At 37.1% G+C, this 18,893-nt stretch overlaps 1 protein-coding gene across 3 annotated transcripts in view; it reads left to right on the top strand.

Annotated features, from left to right (window-relative positions):
- Positions 1-18,893, top strand: part of LOC5564013 (clumping factor B) — a 98,700-nt gene that overhangs the window by 40,543 nt on the left and 39,264 nt on the right. For all 3 annotated transcript variants that reach the window (XR_002499738.1, XM_001648283.2, XM_021841426.1), the window contains exon 2: positions 819-1,120. Coding sequence is in view for 2 of the 3 variants with exons in the window: in XM_001648283.2 (XP_001648333.1) it covers positions 962-1,120 (159 nt within the window). In the remaining variant the exon portion in view is untranslated. The remainder of the gene's footprint in view (positions 1-818; positions 1,121-18,893) is intronic.

Genomic DNA, 18,893 nt, shown 5'->3' with positions numbered 1-18,893 from the left:
TGGCTCATCCTTTAAATCAAAAACTCACATTACTTATAGGCAACTGAAATCGCGTGTAATTCTGCTTGATCAGGCAATTCACCCAAAAAATATGAAGACCCAATCTTCAATGCACCGCCGTGGCGTGCAAATTGTTGAGAAGGTTATGGACTCAATTGCAAAGTTTTTCAATAAAACGAAAAACAAAAACTATCGGCTGTTCACCTTGGTCAGTTCCGAAGAAATCGTAATTCAACCATCAATCGCATCGCCGGTAATGGCCATCATCGACGATGATCATTATCATCCCAATTCGCACCAATTCCCCTCGTAGCAATACACCGGCACTCTGAGACTGACCATCGGACTTCACGCATGAGTAATCCAATTCGCACATGTCAGCTGAGCCCAGTTGGGCTTTGCTCAACTGAGCTCACCTTTTCATCGTCGGCCAACTGGCCTATTATGTCATACCCTCTTTCGAACTAGTCGGATCGTCAACAAACAAGCGAACGAAACCGAAATCAACGCCCGGATGACCTTCGGGCAGAAAGTGCTCAAAGCCAGATCTTCGTCTACGCCTCGCTCTCACCCGCTCTCTCAGCTCCACACAACGCTCTCCTGCCAGCTTCAAGTGAAAGGGTTGTTCACACCAAAAAAAAACCGTCTTCATGAGAGATGATGTCATAATCTGTCATAACGATCAGCTGGTGTCTTCTTCAACACTTCTTCGGAAAAACTGTGTCAAATCACTCGGACCGGGTCAAGTCATGTCGTCGGCTCTTAGCTAATACTAATCTCCCTTTCCCATCGTTTATCTCTTTCCCCCCCTATTTTAGATTGTAGGCTCACAACCCGTCTCCGTTTACCGTAGTTAGTTTTGCCTCTGTACAGTTGTTGCACACAACAACCCATCATCCTTTATAGGAACTGAAACTCGCACCGTTCCTAAACGACACCAGTACAAACACAAACACACACAATGAAGAACCTGCTGCAGGTAACAGTCGTGATAGCGTGCAGTGCGCTGGCCGTGATGGCCATCCCAGTGCCAGAACCGGACCCGAACCCAGCGCCTGCACCCGCGCCGGAACCAAAGACTGACATCGAACTGATGAAAATTCCCCTGGAAGGGGATCAGGTGAGTAAAAGATGCAAACTTTTATTCTATTTCTACAAAACTAGATGAAGCATTTGAATTCCCCTTATACGATGATCTTTTCCCTGCCATCACTTCAAATCAAACATGGTTCATATCTCTTTCATTTTTCTTGAAAATATGGTCTAGATCTAAATTAAATTTTTTTAATGAGAAAAAAGTATATGTCTATGTTTAAGGTCAACGCTTATCGAAGGTTAGCAAAGAACTCTTCTGAATATGGGCCTGCAGATTAACATGTGTAACCAGTGACCTTTTTCATGATAATTGATACTCAAACAAGCTTAGCGAAATATGTCCTAGCGCGTTCCAAACAACTGTTGAAGATAATCTAAGAACTCTTTGAAGCACACGTCAATTGATTCTAAAAGCACAACCAATGAACCAGCGGAGGTTAAAATTTAAGATTCATACTTGAGTAGAAGAAATACGACCTATCAATTTTTAAGTTCAACGACTTGTATAGAATAATCCAAGATCATCGTTTAGTATATTTACATAAAACTCCTAGTTTACTAGATTCATGTCGCCGAGTCTTGCAAAAGCCTTTGCTATATTTAATCTTAATAAAGGAAACCTCAGGGTAATCACTGACCTGATGATTTACTCTGCAACTGAGGAGCTGAAGCAAAGAATGTCAACATTTGGAAAAGTGTTATAAGACCCCTTGGAAATTTGGCAAAGTAATCCTAACAGGGTGCCAAATAGACTTTTTACAACAAGTTATGTTCAGCTGGAACAGTTATACATCCATCAATGTCTATTACATCTTTAAAGTACCGTCGTGCGGGGTGACTTTGGGCCACATTTTCTACCGCAAACTAAAACCAGAATCATGAAAACAATGTGACAAGTTTCAAGAATACGTTATGAATAGTCACTGGATAGCCATGGATTAGTTTTTTGACACCCATATTGGCCATGAGATGCATCGAAAAGGGCGGTCAAAGTCACCCCCTAGGCCCAATGTCACCCCGCACGGCGGTAATAGGGTATTAAATTAAAATAAATTATTGGTTATTCTACAATGTTTCAAAACAACGCAGTGCAACCCACACAATTTAAACAAGATTATGACTGCACTTTTTTGAAAGTGCAAGAGTTACGCACTTTTCAATTATTGGCTAGATTTTTTATAAGTACCGCTATATCTCACAAACTATTGGAAATTCCTCAGCACAATCTTTGGGCAAAGTGTTCTTCACTCCAAAAGGCACATCACGGTGCTCCAATTACCGTTATTATCAAATAAAATATACCATTCAAACGGCAGTCAGCAGTTGATTCCTGACGTTGTTCTGCACCTCTGGGCCGATTTTGAAAAAAATCCTTAGTAAAATCCTTAGTCAGAATTTTGAGTTACGCCCTTTTGAAGTTTATATGATAGAAATCACCTAAAATATGCCATTTTTACTTGTTTAAACAAAGAAATTATACAAAAATAAGTAGTTTTGATTTTTATCTGGTTTTAGATATAGAAAACACATTTTCCTAAAAAAAAATCTAGACCGACTTTTGAAAAGGGCCAATGCTATGTTTAGTTATTACTTATCAACCAATACACGAACAATTATATCTAACAATCTAACGCCTGATAATGATTTTAGGAAATTGTCCAAAGCATTCAAATATAAATGAATAATTCTTGGATATGATATGCAGATACGCCCTTTTGAAGTGTATGGAAAGAATATTGCATGGTGAATTCCGTTTTATCTATAATCAACGGTTAGGTGCATACATAATCATTACACCTTTGCGGTTGTTCTTATTTCATTAAATTTAACAAGTTGCATAAAATTTACACGTACACATATTATCTAGATTGACATTAGAAAAGGGCCAAAGTATAATTGAAATAAATACACATCAATATAGCTGAACATCAATGTTGATCGCAACATTCGAATATAACATATCTGTACCGTTTTGTCTCAAATTCCGAACAGACTCATATTCCGAACACTCAGTTTTTGTATGGCGGTTTGGTTGAAATGTTTCGCTGAAATATGTCACCAAAAAACAAGGAAATGGCAGTCAATTGCAATTCAATTTTAACGTCTCCAATATAATTTATACCGCGGCAGTAGTGATGATTCTCTAGTTTGAGACCAGTAGAACAAGCTCAGATGAATTTATTTGCGAAATTATCCATTTGGATACGATTTATTCGTGCTGTTCGGAATTTGAATCAAGGTGTTCGGAATATGAGACAGAATGAACACAGTGTTCGGCATTTGAATCAAAATGTTGTTCCATACTTTTGCGTAAAAACAATACTAAAACTAATTAAATCAACATTTTTAATGGTACACCCAACAGCTAACAGTTAGGCTTTGTGATGAAATTAAAATTCACACTAATATCAGTCAATTTATGCCAATCAGATGTATTTGAAGTCACTGTTGGCCTTAAGTGTTCGGAATATGAGTCAAAACGGTATCTACATATTTCTATATGCTATATTCTATTCAATTATATTTAATTCTTTTCTATACTTATCTGTTCTATTCTATTCAATTCTACTCTACTTAAATTTATTCTATTCTGTTCCACCCTACTTGTTCTTATACATATTTTTGTTGTCATCAACAACTGCGCGCAAAAGAATTGAACGGTACACTTTCGATGTTTGTTCGACTTTATAGCGCTGACAGGTCTATGAAACAGCGCTATGCACAGACTCCGACGCCAGCTCATTATGTCAGCCTAGTCCTCGACCAGTCGCATTGCAGAAGCCTTTTACATGAAACTTGGTGATATGATATTTTGAAGATTTTGTCAGACTCTGCTACCTTTAAAACAAGGATCTAGCTCAAATGAAAAGCATTTAATACAAAATGCTTCAGTTCCTTAAAATACATAAAAACTATCATATATAAGTTGAAACCCTTATTTGGACTTACTGTGAAATAATAATTCAAATCTTCATCTGTGCAGAGCAATTTTTTACAGAGCTGGGAGCGCTAAAAAGCCGTACAAATATCGAAACTGTATCATTCAAATCTTTTGCGCGCAGTTGTTAATTAATACAGTCTCTATTTTTATATATAAATATAAAAACAATAAGGATGGATCAGAGTAGAATAAATTTAAGAAGAGTATAATTGAATAGAATAGAACAGATTAGAATAGAAAAGAATTAAATAGAATGGAATAGAATACAGACGTATAATATAGGTTCCGTAAAATGGGGTAACTTTGATAATGCGGGTAACTTTGATAGTACGAGACTCACGACATACTTAACGAAATAACAAAGTTAAGCAAAACGAATGCAAAAGTAAAAAGTATCAGTATGACACTTCATGTCAAAGCTATTTTCGTTAGAATCAAGTACATTTGAGGATTTATATGCAAATATTAAAAATTTATAAGATTTCAGCATTTTTGAAACGCTCCCAAACAAAATGTTCTACGATCACTATTTGATGAAGTCATAATGAGTTCATCGCTTATCCTTGATAGCCTAGTTATGGTAGAACATGAATTCAGTCTCAAATCTCTTAGCGAAAACCATTTTTACAAACTGGGACCGTTTTTGTAATCTAAGTCGAAAATTTCCATATAGCGTTAAACGCTTAGAGCTATGCAACGCCCTGTAAATGTTCCGTAATTGATTCAATTTTGTTCAATTTATACTCCATTATCAAAGTTACCCCAAAACAGAAAACCGACTTTCAGTAATATGAAAAATTATATATCCATTCAAAATAAATCTTTTGGCAATCTGTCAACTGAAATCGATAGTTAGAATACCAGTACTTGTTTTAAAAATATAATTTATAATTCTTTGAAACAGCATGCCTAAATATTCAAGTTTTCTTCGAAAAAAAACTATCAAAGTTACCCCGTTTTACGGTACAGATAAGTGATGTTCGCGTGTTTCGGTCAACTTTGATACAGTCATTATGCAGCTATATTAAAATGTGTATATTTCCATTATACTTTGGTCCTTTTTCAATGTCAGTATAGATAATATGTGTACGTGTAAATTTGGAATCGTTCAAATATTACGTAACGAGGAGATTCGGTGGTGTTACGGTTCATACATTTTCCATACAAAAGCTGTAACGTGAGGGAGGAAAGGGGGTCTCAAATTGGAAAATGCTGCGTTACATTATATTTTTTCTATGCTAAAATTCTTGCTAAATTGAATGACCGCAAAAGTGTAATGATTATGTATGCACCTAGCTAACCGTTGATTATAGTAGGAGCAGAATCCACCATATTCCATATTCTTTCCATACATTTCAAAAGGGCGTATCTGCATATCCTGTCCAAGAATTTTTCATACAAATTTGAATGCTTTGGACAATTTCCGAAAGTCACTACCAGGCGTTAATTTGGTGGATATCATTTTTCGTGTATTGGCTTATTAGTTATAACTAAACATAGCATTGGCCCTTTTCAAATGTCGATCGATTTTTAGAAAAATGTTTTTTTAAATATCTAAAACCATATAAAAAATTAACACTACAAAATTTTATTACAATCTATTTGTTTAAACAAGTTAAAGTTACATATTTCGTGTGATTTTTATCATATAAATTTCAAAAGGGCGTAACTCAAAATTCTGACTAAGGATTTTTCTCAAATTCGGCCCAGAGGTGCAGAACAACGTCAGTAAGCAACTGCCGACTGCCATTTGGATGGTATATTTTATTTGATAATAACGGTAATTGGAGCACCGTGCACATCTCTCGTGAACATGTCGTGACGGTACTCTTATGTTTTGCGTAGTGTTTTAGTGCAAAATCTCCGAAAAATGACAGTTTTTCACGTTTCTTGGTCATAATTCAAAAACCGTTTATATCTTTGAATGACTGTCTTGAACAAAAATATGCTCCTAAGCAACACAATCACTTGTTGAACAATTTGATAATCTACAAACGATCCTTCTTTTTGTTTTGGTCATATTCACACTTCAGTGTTGGTGTTCTTGTATTTTGTACACTAAACACCGAGAAAATCGCCGCGACATGTTCACAAAAGTTGTTTTGTTTTTTTTTGTGAAGAACATTTCTTACGAAGGTTGCAATGAGAGACTTCCAATAGTTTGTGAGATAGAGCCGTATTGAGGAAAAACCAAGTCCAAAGGGCGTATCTCCACATTTTGAACTAATCTTTCAAAACTCAAATATGGCTTTTCTAGTATGAGGTGTGTACTTTCAGGACCTGTAGACAGAATTTTATTTACATTCGATGACCTCGAAATTTTGCACTGTGTTATGGAGGCTTTACAGACGAGAAAAAAAATCGTTTAGTACTGGACGTAAAATCATCAAGGGGCTGTCCATTAACCACGTGATATTTTTTTTTTTTTTGGGATTCCAGACAACCCCCCTCCCCCTCATAGTCATTTGTCGATACAAAAAATTGTACGGACCGTGATCATTGGCCAGAGCACCCCTCCCCCCATAAATGACCACGAGGTTTATGGACGGCTCCTATGATCCAGAAGGGTTGCCCTTACACAGGCTCAACAAACATTACCAGTGATCTCAAAGGTTAAATGATAAGTTTGATAATCATGCCAGCTCAGTCAATTATGCTCTATATAACTTTGATATCTGCTACCCTTCCAGGTTATCCATGGACTCATTTGAATATAAGTTTTCAGATCTGTAAGCGTTGTTTTTGCATTTTCGGAGCTCAATAAGCAAGATTTATATTGCAGAAGGCTCTAGAATGAATATAATCCTTCAAATTTTGAATACGAAAAAAGTTCAATTAGAGAAGAATTTCCCGAGGAAAAAGTTTCTTCCTGAACCGATATTCCGTAAAGCCTGCTTATCAGTACTCAAATCCAATTATTCTTCGCGATTACTCACTATCCGTCTTACTCCTTGACTTGTTGAACTCACCTACTCCAATAGAGATCTCTCAGTCAATGAACGTTCTCCCGAAATCGATGCAAGATGCTCTGATGTCGTCGATTCTGTGATCCCGAGAAAGGAGACTTATGGACGATGAGCTCAGACTATCCCAATGCCAGAAGTTTTAGGAGATCCAGTACTCCATTCGGTGTGTGTGTTTGCCCGTACCTACATACTTCCATACGATATTCCACGAGTTCTCACTATTGCTTCGGCATCAGCATCAATAACATTTAACATTTCGTTGTTCTAGCTGCTCTACCTTCTTTGTTACCTCCGCACTTCACTATGGGGAATCAGGCGGTCACAAATCGAAAAAGTTTTATGTTTTAAATCAGTTTTCGTTATTTTTGTGTTATTACTAACAAATTAATTAGGAAAAATTCAAAATTTGAAGATCCTACTGGGTTTAGTTTCTGAGATATACACTATCAAAGTCAGAAATCGATGCAAAATTTACAGTTCTTGGCAAAAAAAACCTTTTTCTTCAAATTCATTAAACAATTACATTTTTGATTCATGCTCTTCATCCAAATACGTTCCCATGAACGTTTTAACATAAGATTTCTGCTGGACTATTGAAATAATATCATATCACTAATAGAAAAAAATATTAAAAATGACATATAATTTGCAATTGGATTAGATGGACAAATTTATGTGAAGATTTGCGAAAAAGTTACACGTCTTCTCAGTGAGAATCGAACTCACGACTCCCCGATCTCTAGTTGGGGCGCGTTACCACTACGCCATGAAAGGACTCATGAGCGCAGAAGTTAACCTGAATTGGATTTCAGCTCAATAATCACGTGGTCCTTTTTCGGAAAGTGCACCTGGCGTAGTGGTAACGCGCCCCAACTAGAGATCGGGGAGTCGTGAGTTCGATTCTCACTGAAAAGACGTGTAACTTTTTCGCAAATCTTCACATCAATTTGTCCATCTAATCCAATTGCAAATTATATGTAATGTTTAGCTTTTCGGTAGTTGTTAAACTTCCATTCGGCCAGTTAGCCGTAAACAACGATTCATAATTAAAAACAAGTATTTAAAATGAAATAAACAGAAAATTTTAGAAAATAATGCCAAATTTTAACTTTGATAGTCAAGAACTTTTTTTCCTCGCATTTCCCCACACTTTTGTTTAGACAGAAATCAAGCTTGAAACTTCAACAAACATGTCCCGCAGAGAAATCTTGCAACAAATTGCAACTTTGAAAGTTTTTTTCATTTTTTTGTCATTTGATTTTTTTACCGTGCATGCTTAAAATGCGTTTCCTTCCACATTAACAAAGTTTACAGATGGTCAAAATCTCTTTATTTTTAGTTGACCTACAAATGTTGTGATATATGTCGGACACATGTTTTTTATTTTGCCTTAAGGGTAGCCATCTTCAAGATAGGGTGGCCAGAAAACATGATTTTAGGAAATATAAATTGAAACGATTTTCAATCTGTTATTTTTAAACCAAAGGTAGCGAATTCGTTTTTATTTTTTACTAAAGTGGTGCAATTAAAATAGGTGCTATAATAGTCTTCAGTGGCTGGATGGTGAACGAGAAAGAACGATCAGCAATTAAAGAAGGAGATATTCTGTCATTCTCGGCTATACACACGTTGGCAAAAATGCTAAGAACGGTAAAACTCGAAAAAATCGCCAATTAAATAGAGAAGGTTGCATATCAGATGGCCAGTTTGTTCACCACCCTGAAATGTTTAAAGTTATGACAATTATGAGTGTCAAAAACTTTTCGGGGAAGTGGGCTATTCGGAGAAGCGGAAAATTCGGGGATCTGGTGTTCAGGGTAACGACATTCGGGGAAAAGTAGCAGAACCCATCGAAGTAACTACAGTAATCGATTTCCCTTCTTGCTGATAACATGAGCAGATCAATGTTATCGATTGCTGCCCTTGTATCAGTTGGAAACAGAAAAATATCTAAAAAATATTCAGTAAAAAAATTTATTCCAGTGACGGAACTCAGAAGAAAAATTTATAATTGAAAGAAGGGTAATTTCTGGATAAATAATAAAATACTATAGGCAATAATTATCCTAATATGCTTTAGTTTATCCAAGAGCATATGATTGTTGAATAAAGTGACATTTTGTTTCAATTGACAAGCCTGATGTCATCAGAAAGACTCAATATAAATATAGAAACGAATGTCATCTTAAAAAAATCTTGGCCAAACGACTATTATATCAAACAACCATTATGCCAAACGACTTTATGCCAAATGACCTACTTTGCTTACCGTCTATCGTTACTCTAATCAATTTTGTGAGCTTCCCTGGACAACTGTTCTCGTCCATAATCTTCCATAGCTCTACACGGTCAATACTATCGTATGCCGCCTTGATTCGATGAACAGATGGTGCGCAGGTACTAGCCTCATCCGTTGTCGATCAGCCGTCATTGGAACCTGCTTGATAACTTCTCATAAACTCATTTCCTACAGTTGATAGACGACGGAAGATAATCTGAGATAGCACTTTGTAGGCGGCGTTTAGGATAGTGATAACACGATAATTTGAACATTCCACTTTGTTGCTCTTTTGTAGATAGGGCATATAACACCTTGCTTAAACTCCTCCGGTAGCTTTTCCGTTTCCCTGATTATGGCTATCAGCCGATTCAGACAAGTGGCCAATCTCTACGAGGCCATCTTGATGAGTTCGGCCCCGATACCATCCTTGCCAGCGGCCTTGTTGTCTTTAGCTGTTGAATGGCATCCTTAACTTCCCCCATCGTGGGAGCTAGTTGGTATCCATTGCCCACTAGACTGGCCCTTAAACAAAAAAGTTGTAAAATTCAACGGGGCACCCCCCTAGATATGTGCCTTAGGGTAAGACAAAAGCTCTCTCAAAATTTCAACTGATTTGGTTGCTCCCCCAGCTGGCGCATTCAATTCAAAGTTTGTATGGAATATTCGTCTCAAATATATTGAAAATTGACCCTATGTCACTGTTTCGTCTCGTACACTAGTTAATCGCGTTCAATTGAGCCCAGAATGACAAATTCACTATTTGATACGCTAATGAACATAGTTGTCGAAGGTTGTATCTGGATTTAAGCTCATTTTCATTAAGCTTTCAGTTGTTGAAAGTTAGGCTTAGATCAGCACTCCCGTATAATCACACATGTGCATGCACCTTGTGCCGCAGCTCGCCCAGCGTCATAGGTGGCTATGATGTGCTTAGTGGCTACCACCCAGCAAAGTTGAAGAAATACTAAGAAATATTGCAAATCTACTTCAGATAGTTAAAACACCAACTTTATCAATTTTAATCATCATACAACCTTCTATAATATTGTTTGCTATAGTATCAAGTAGTGTTTTTGACATTCTGGGTTCAATTGAACGCGATCAACAATTTTCCTGACTCAAACGGGAGATGATGTGCTGTTTCCTATATGTTGGAGCTGAAAATCCCATATTAACTTCAATTCAATTGCGCCAGCTCATGGAACGACCAAATGAGCTGAAACTTTCAGGAAGTCTTCTTCTAACCATAAAGAATAATCCTGGCGGGTGCCCCGTGGAATTATACAACTTTATTTTTCTCCCATACTAAGGTGGGCCAGTCTATTGCCCACTGTGATGACGTAGCCACTGCCCTGATTTTTTGTGACTGTGTTCTCTGCGCCATTCTGGTGTTCATCGCAGTGCTGGTTCCACCTTTCGATCACTGTTTGTCCGTCAAGATGCTCCCATCCTTATCCCTGCACATTTCAGCTCGCAGCACGATGCCTTTGCGGGATGTGTTGAGTTTCTGATAGAACTTCCGCGTTTCTAGACAACGGTACAGCAACTCCTTTTCTTGGCATTTCTTCATGCTTCGCTTTTTATCCTGGAAAAGGCGGGTTTGCTGTTTCCGCTACAGTCTGTATTGTTCCACGTTCTGCCGCGTACCATGCTGCAGCATTGCAACCCGCGCTGCATTTTCTCCTCCAAAACCTCATGGCACTCCTCGTCAAACCAATCGTTTTTTGAACTCCATTCAACATATCCGACAATGCTTTCGGCAGCGTCGTTAATGGCTGCTTTGACTGTCTTCCAGCAGTCCTCAAGAGGGGCCCTATCGCGCTCGCCCTCATCCGGCAATGCATACTCACCATGCTGCGCGTACGCATTGGCAACATCTGGTTGTTTCAGTCGCGCTAGATTGTACCGAGGCGGGCGTCGGTACCGTACATCATTGATAACGAATAGTTTTGGACGCAGTTTCACGATCACCAGGTAGTGGTCGAAGTCAATGTTAGTGCCACGATAGGTTTTGACGATAGGTTCTGATTCGGTTATGTCGGAGAAGATTTTACTCTTCGTAAGCCTCTCCTTTCCATTCCATTGTGAAAGAATATGAACTCTTTGACCACTGGGAAACCCTTTGAAAATTATAAGTTGTAATTTATTATCTGTAAGTTGAAGTCCTACAAAAAACCGTTGGAACCTTATGCTACTACAAAGTAACCAAAATCTTTCGGAGATGACTGTCAACTAATCTACAGTGGTCTTTATGGAAATCACAACATAAATCTTTAAAGAGGTCCTTCATACACTTCCAAGCATCCTTAGATATCTCTGAAAATTCCTTAGAAACCATTGAAATCCAATAGGTTATTAGTGTATGCTTCTTAGAAATCTCCGAAGTCTTTGGAAACTACTTGAAAACCCCTGGGATTATCTTTGGAACTCCTGGAAATCTTTGTAGAATCGTTGTAAAGTACGTCCTGTGAACAGGTGAGAATTTATACGGATAATGAACTCAAGATTTCTGAGCAAGGCATTGCTGAACAGTGCATCTATCTCATTTCGTTACTGACAATAGAGGATAAAGTGTAACAAACCAACTTGTTTTGTAGTATTTCTCGTTTCACTTTCAGGTGAATCTTAGTTTTAGTTCCTCTACCCGATTATATTTGAGTTTGATGGGACAGAGCCTGCTTCTCAGCTTAGTGTTCTTATGAGCACTTCCACAGTTATTAACTGAGAGCTTTCTTTTCCAATGTTGCCATTTTCGCATTTGTATATCGTGTGGCAGCTACGATGATACTCTATGCCCAGGGAAGTCAAGGAAATTTTCATTACGAAAAGATCCTGGACTGACCGGGATTCAAACCCAGACATCTTCAGCATGGCTTTGCTTTGTAGCCGCAGACTCTAAACACTCGGCTAAGGAAGGCCCCATACAAGATACTTACCAACATGGAATTCTTGGTTTTTATATAGCTTCAAAATCAATAGTGATGTTTCTTGATAGTGAGCGAAATATCATAACCTTACTGTTCTTCTGACATTTTATGGTAAGAGATCAATAGAGCTCAACTTTGTTTTTCATGCATAATTTCATTCGACTTTGAATCACATCCAAACGATCACCAATCGCTTCCAACTAGAATCCAATCTCGCCGACTTCCGTATTCGATGCCAGATATCAAAGCCAGTATTTCAAGTTTTCAACCACAAAAAAATAAAACAAAAAAGCAAAGAACGGTGCAACCCTTCCCTCATCAGGTTGCTCCATTTGAAGGTTTTCGAAAGTCCAATCTCCAATCGGAAATCGTTAACCTTTGCGATGTATCTTGCTCAAGGTTCTCCGGGCAAGGTGTTCGTTCTACCACTCACCTTTCACGGATCAGGCTGTAGAAAATTGGCATTTTCATACGGAAGCGTGAACTGATTTAGGAACTGTTGGAATGACTTGAATCTGTGTGGGAATCAAATAGATGTAGCGGTAAACACGCAAGAAGACTTGGATGGAACACCAGAAAGCAGATGAACATAAATCTGAGTAATCTTATTCTACACATAAGACATCGATTATTTTTTCTCGATGATTAAACCATATTTTCGATCCAAATTGTATCATCGTGACTCTGCAACGTTATGCAAATATGCACCATCAGGCCGGATTCTATCCGGACGTGTGTTCGACGGCGTTACCTTGCATTCAAATTGACCAATTCTTCGAGTTCATCACACCCGAAGAACGCCGCTTCCGTACAGCTGCCGGAGCAACCGCGATTCCGTGCTCCACAATTAAGCACTTGCAACAACTGCCGCCCTCTTGTCCGACTACTAGGTACTGTAGGCAAATCGAAAACTTCAACCGGATTCTTCCATCGCCGCCGAAGTGAGGTGAAGCCTTGTTAAAACAAATGTTAGGTAAGCGCGTGATAGCCCGATAAAGTGCTGGGCCGCTGCCTTTTCGCGAGGGAATTGCATTCCTGCACGCGACGATAACTTCAAGTGCGATTGGGTTGGCGACTGTACGACAACGTTCAGCGATAATGTTAGCATTGCTGACCGACGAAAACACGAAAAGTTTGAAATCGAAGCGAGTGTCTTCCCCCTATGGCCCCCTTGGTTCAAAACATTTCGGATTGTGTGTCATAATTACAGTGGAACTTCAATTTACAAGCTAGATTGGGGGTTTTGTGATTGAATTGGTTCGTCAAATAAGATTTTTTTTGAGATTACAAATAGAAGCAATTCTTGGTTACTTTTGAGGATCGCAATCAGACTGATATATGCATGTTAAGGTTTTCCAATAAATCATCAGAGCTTTGGCATGTGAACATACATGCGTAAAAGGATTGCAGTATAAGTTCTAGTCACTTAAAACATTGTAATCTTTGTATTCCGTTTTGGTAACTTAATGACTGCGACAGAAGTTACAGTTCATCCAACAACTTTGTGTAGTAGATACCTTCAATAAACTGGCATAATTGGCCATTTTTTTTTATAGTTTCCCAATGGGTTACATGCATGACCTGATTCGCTACTCACCACATAGTAACGTACATGCGCTAGTGTCTATGCACAAAAAATAGACAAAAGGTAATGCGAAAAATATTTGTATGGCGAATTATTTCTCAAATTTAGGAACTATTTTCGAAAAAATATTTGGTACCGGTTGTGCATAATGAGGATGACTATCACGCCTACGAAATATTTTTTCGATTAAATCATCCATTAACAAGATATTTGAAGTTAGATGCCTTTCCCCACAAAAATTAAAATGAGAAAACTTTTGCTGATCAACTGTGGGCAAAAGCAAAGCAGGTAATCCATTCAATACTGACGTTTAACTACTCATATTTGTAAACGGATTTTTGTTTTGGTTTGTATCGATGTTCTTGATCCTAAAGGATCTACATACAAGCATTAGCAATTGCATATTGCTGGTAAACATAATGGCGTTGATGCTTAATCTTAGTGAACGAAGTATTGTATTGATTCATATCGAAACTCTTGGTCCTCCAAGGATATCATGAAATATTGTCTTCAAGGTTCACAAGCGTAACCAGTGATCTATTTTATCTGCATTAAACCACTTCACTGTGGCAAAATATTTCTAGCTCATTTCAAATCAAATGTTACAAATTTCATAATGGTTTGAATGCTATTCAAGCAAGTGACATTCGCTCCAAATGTTATAAAAATTGGTTAAGATTTGGAAAAGCAGTAACTTAACTAGTAACTAAGTTTGTTGTTTTTAGACGAGAAAATTGTAATTTTCAGTGGAACTTTCATTGCATGGATTAAGGTGAAGAAGAAACGAAGCCAAACTTCAAATTTTCAAGAGCACGGATCTGGAGAACCAAACATCCGCTTAAGCTGAAAACTTAATCGAATGGTCACTAGCTGGTAGTGATCAATCGATAAGGTTTTCAGCTCAAACGGACATTTGGTTCTCCAGATCCGTGCTCTTAAAAATTGGAACTTTGGCTTCGATTCATCTTCACTTTAAAATGAAGATTAAATGTCATTCTTTTTGTTGTCGAAATGCTGCCCCACTTTACTCTAAGTCTGCCTTTCTTGGTTGGTACATAGTCTTCAGTAGGCAACCTAACCGTGGTAGCGCTTTCTGCACCTTATAGAGGCTGCCTTCTTTAAATGACAACTACGATTATACTGTCCATAACTTCAAAACAGTCACATTCGACATTTTTGACAAAATGGAGTTAATACCGGGGAGAGTCATCAAATGATAAATACTTTCGACTGAAATCTGTGAGATTGTTCTAGAAAATTCGAAAAATATACCAAGTTATTTTGTCACATTGGTAATTATAACCGCATAACAGTCACATTCAGATTATAAATGGGCCTCGAAATGTGATAGCAATAAAATTGTCCCTCGCCTGCCCCGGAAATCTTTGAACTGTCTCAGAAGTTGAACGTCAATTGCTAAGTAGCGCAGTATTGGCTAAACTATGATAATCTAGGTCACTGTCAATACTTTTGTGATCATTTGTGCACATTTGAATTTTTTTTCGCAAGTTAATTGTCAGAGGTGAATGAATCAGTTATTACGCTTTAGATCTTGTAGATTTTTTAACCTGTGTTTTTTAGATGACTTAGAACTTATGTTGTAATCATCATGATGAACAGTTAAATTCTTCAACTTTTACTGAAGATGCTCCGATTTTACAATTATTCAATATAAAAGAGCCTATAAGATTTCAAGATGTATATTCCACGAAGCTCTTGGATGATTCAGATTTTTACGAGCAATATTTTCCATCATACCTTATTTCAATTCAAACGTCAAATTAGTGAACTCGTGCATTGGTCCATTTAGCATGATGTTCATTTTACCACCAACAGCTGTTTATTTTACCCATTTACCCCCAGCTGTTTATTTTAACATTTTCATCATTTTTTTGTTGGCGATAAAAATTTGTGTAAATTTATCTATTTTTGTCTGAATTCGTGTCGCTTATTAAGATAACATACCTATCTTTGATGTTGTGCGACAGAACTATACAAATTCATTGTCTTTCTATCAGAAACAATGTGATATCCTCCTCATTTTACCACCCTGCCCCTATTACATGAAAGCTTTCTTTGCTAAAGTTGCCATTTATGCATTCGTATATCATGTGACAAGCACTATCCAGGAAAGTTAAGGAAATTACCATTACGTAAAGATCCTGGGTCAACCGGGTATCGAACCCATACACTTTCAGTATGCATTTTGCTTTGTAGTCGCGAACGCTACCATTAGGCTAAGGAAGGCTTCGAGTATTCTGGAGCAGACATTGCAGAGTTCACGCTCATTTGAGTTTGAAGCACGATCAAAGCAAGCGAACAAAAACATCCTATCTGTATCGGTCCATGATCGGCAATGCTTCGCAAGTTGTAACAAAATGATAAATTGCAGCAGCAAACGAAAGCCCCAAAGAGCGAGCGATGATAAAACACGTATTTTTTTCTCACTAATGTACAATTGGTGATAGGTGTTTTACTCTACTGGATCATAAACAATCCCTAAACATCTGATAGTAATAGTGTCCCACAGGCAGTGCCGTAGCGTGCGGTTGGCCAGGTTGGCAACCGCCAAGGGCGCCAGGCTTCAGGGGGCGCCAAAATGTGTGACGAACCTGGGACATTTTTAAGAGATACATATTTAGTAAGTGCGATTCGGAAGTCACAGTGTCTCAATCATATACATAAACAAATTCCGACAGAGGACGAATGTTGCGTCATTTTTCTTACATAATTTATTAGCTTTATTCATAAACATGGTAGATTTAAACTATTTCAGGACAGATTTTAACAAAATATGTTGGAAGCATCTCAGAAGGTGTTGAATTCAAAATTCCTGGACTGATTAATTAACATTCATTCAATAATTTCGAAAACAATTCTCCATAGCAATGATAAATCAGCTTATATGTTATTATAGTAAGATTCAACATAATTGCTGGAAGGATTCAATGCATTCATGCATAATTCCACAACAATAAGTCATTAAGCCATATGACAAAAAATATTATATGGGTCATGAGCAGAATTTTAAGCAGGATTGTTAAACATTAGTTACTGGTGTTCTCACAGCTCTGATTCAATTCTGATCGAAACTATCACAGAACCCTGAAAAGAATGTTCAGAGATAATTATATAACATTGAAATTTGAACATGAGTGAAAAACAATGATAAACAAATAAGAAACCTATTTTTTGTAACAACATATGTTTTTTTCCTTCAAAACAATGCTCTGAACTGAACGATGAACGTTTTTTAGCAACATTGATTTCATTAAATGATAACATTTGACATTCAAATCTTTTTTTTTGCCATTTTTAAATGATCTTTTTTAAAAATATCTTGGTAAGATTGGCTTAGAAATCTTTTTTTTTTATTTGTTTGAGTATATCCTGAAAATAAATTTTCAACTTTAATAACGTTAATTAATTGCGTAAACTTTAACTTTTTATACAAATTTATTGCACTTCTTTTAAAAAAATTCTTAAAAATGATTCTCGTATGATTCAGAGCTAAAATATTCGACAAATTTTCGATTGATTAAAGGAATTATTCGAACTTTTTAATATATTTTGCAATTTCCTCTCGTTTTTAAGACAACAAAATATTACTAATATATAGCTTTAACATTTATTGAAAATTTCTTTTGATATATTGGATAACTTATGAAGAAATAAATGAATCAGCAATGTCTACAATAATCTTTTCAGAAGTATGAATTTCATTCAACCTTTAACAGAGGCATATGAAAAAAAAAAAATACAATATAATGTTTTTGAAGGTTTCAAGATCCTCTTGGTGCCGAAAACAAAAGCTCATATTTCAAAAATGGTCGCACCAAATCACTTCATTTTTTCACAACGGACTTTCATAAAAGTATTTTTGAAAGTGAATGAGCGGATATGAGAAAAAATAGCTTGAAATATTGTCTTGGGTTCGCTTCGGTCACAAGGAATTTAGGAATATCTCCAGATCCAGACGATCAATGATTAAAATCAACACATTTTCTGAAAGAAGAAGAGCTTTTTGATCAATTGAGAAAAAATATTGAAAAACAAAAGGTTATCGCAATGCTAGTAGAGGGGTTAAACTCTTCTCTGGCCATATGAAGAGTAATTTTATCGCAATTTTGAAAAAATCTTCAAGAGCCTCCGGTAATTCAGACAATACGTTTTTGAACAGATTTAAAAGATTTTGTGCTTTTTCATGCACAAGTGTTACCAATGTAAGCTAATGCTCAAGTTTTACATGAACTTTATCTCGACATTTTTGAGAATTTCGATGAACAATCCTTTCAGGAAACGCCCTATAATTTTTAGAAGAATCCCTGAAAATATTTTGAAATTTCACGTAAACCTGCAATAAATAAAGAACTTTAAATAAGGGGCGCTCAAAATGTGGTTTGCCAAGGGCGCCATGAAGTCACGCTACGGCTCTGCCCACAGGTTTGGAGCTTGTTTAAATGGATGTTATGATGCACTGTTATCCCCCGATCTAAAGCGAGCTGAAGCAGAAGATGATAAACAGACTCTTATGATGTGTTGCGGTTTATGATTGTTACAGGGAGCGATAAGTGAGAGATACTCTCAATTCTCTCCGAATTCAATCCCTGTTATGGAGTATTAATTACAATTGAATGATTTTGTTATAGGTTCAATATGTCTGAAATACATTACTGAGCAACAGATCAAAAAAACGATACGTAAAGTGAAATAACTTAAAACGAAACTTCGTAAACCGAGGCTCTAGTGTACTGCGTGTCGTCATCCTTATTGTCGAAGGAGTGTCGAACAGGATTGATTCGATGCTTAAACCAAGTGCAAGAAAGTACTTGCCCTGGTTATGAACTACCGCATTCTCTTACAATTCATATTCATGTGCCTCGTTAAAGCACGTATTATGCGCACTAGCTAACGAATTGAACAATGCCATAAAAAGTTATGGCACACTGAAACAAGTAGGTACACAAATATGATCGCACTAGTCGTCGGTCAAGCCGAAAGATCATCATCGATGTGGCAAAAACTACCTAATTGAAGTGATAGCAAAGGGGTACTGGGGAGCAAGCACGCGTCGATTACTAAATGGTCAGCGGTCATC

The sequence above is a fragment of the Aedes aegypti genome, chromosome 1, assembly GCF_002204515.2.
Source record: "Aedes aegypti strain LVP_AGWG chromosome 1, AaegL5.0 Primary Assembly, whole genome shotgun sequence".
Lineage (NCBI taxonomy): Eukaryota > Metazoa > Arthropoda > Insecta > Diptera > Culicidae > Aedes > Aedes aegypti.
Note: the sequence above shows the minus strand (reverse complement) of the source record. Positions and strands in the feature narration are given on the sequence as shown.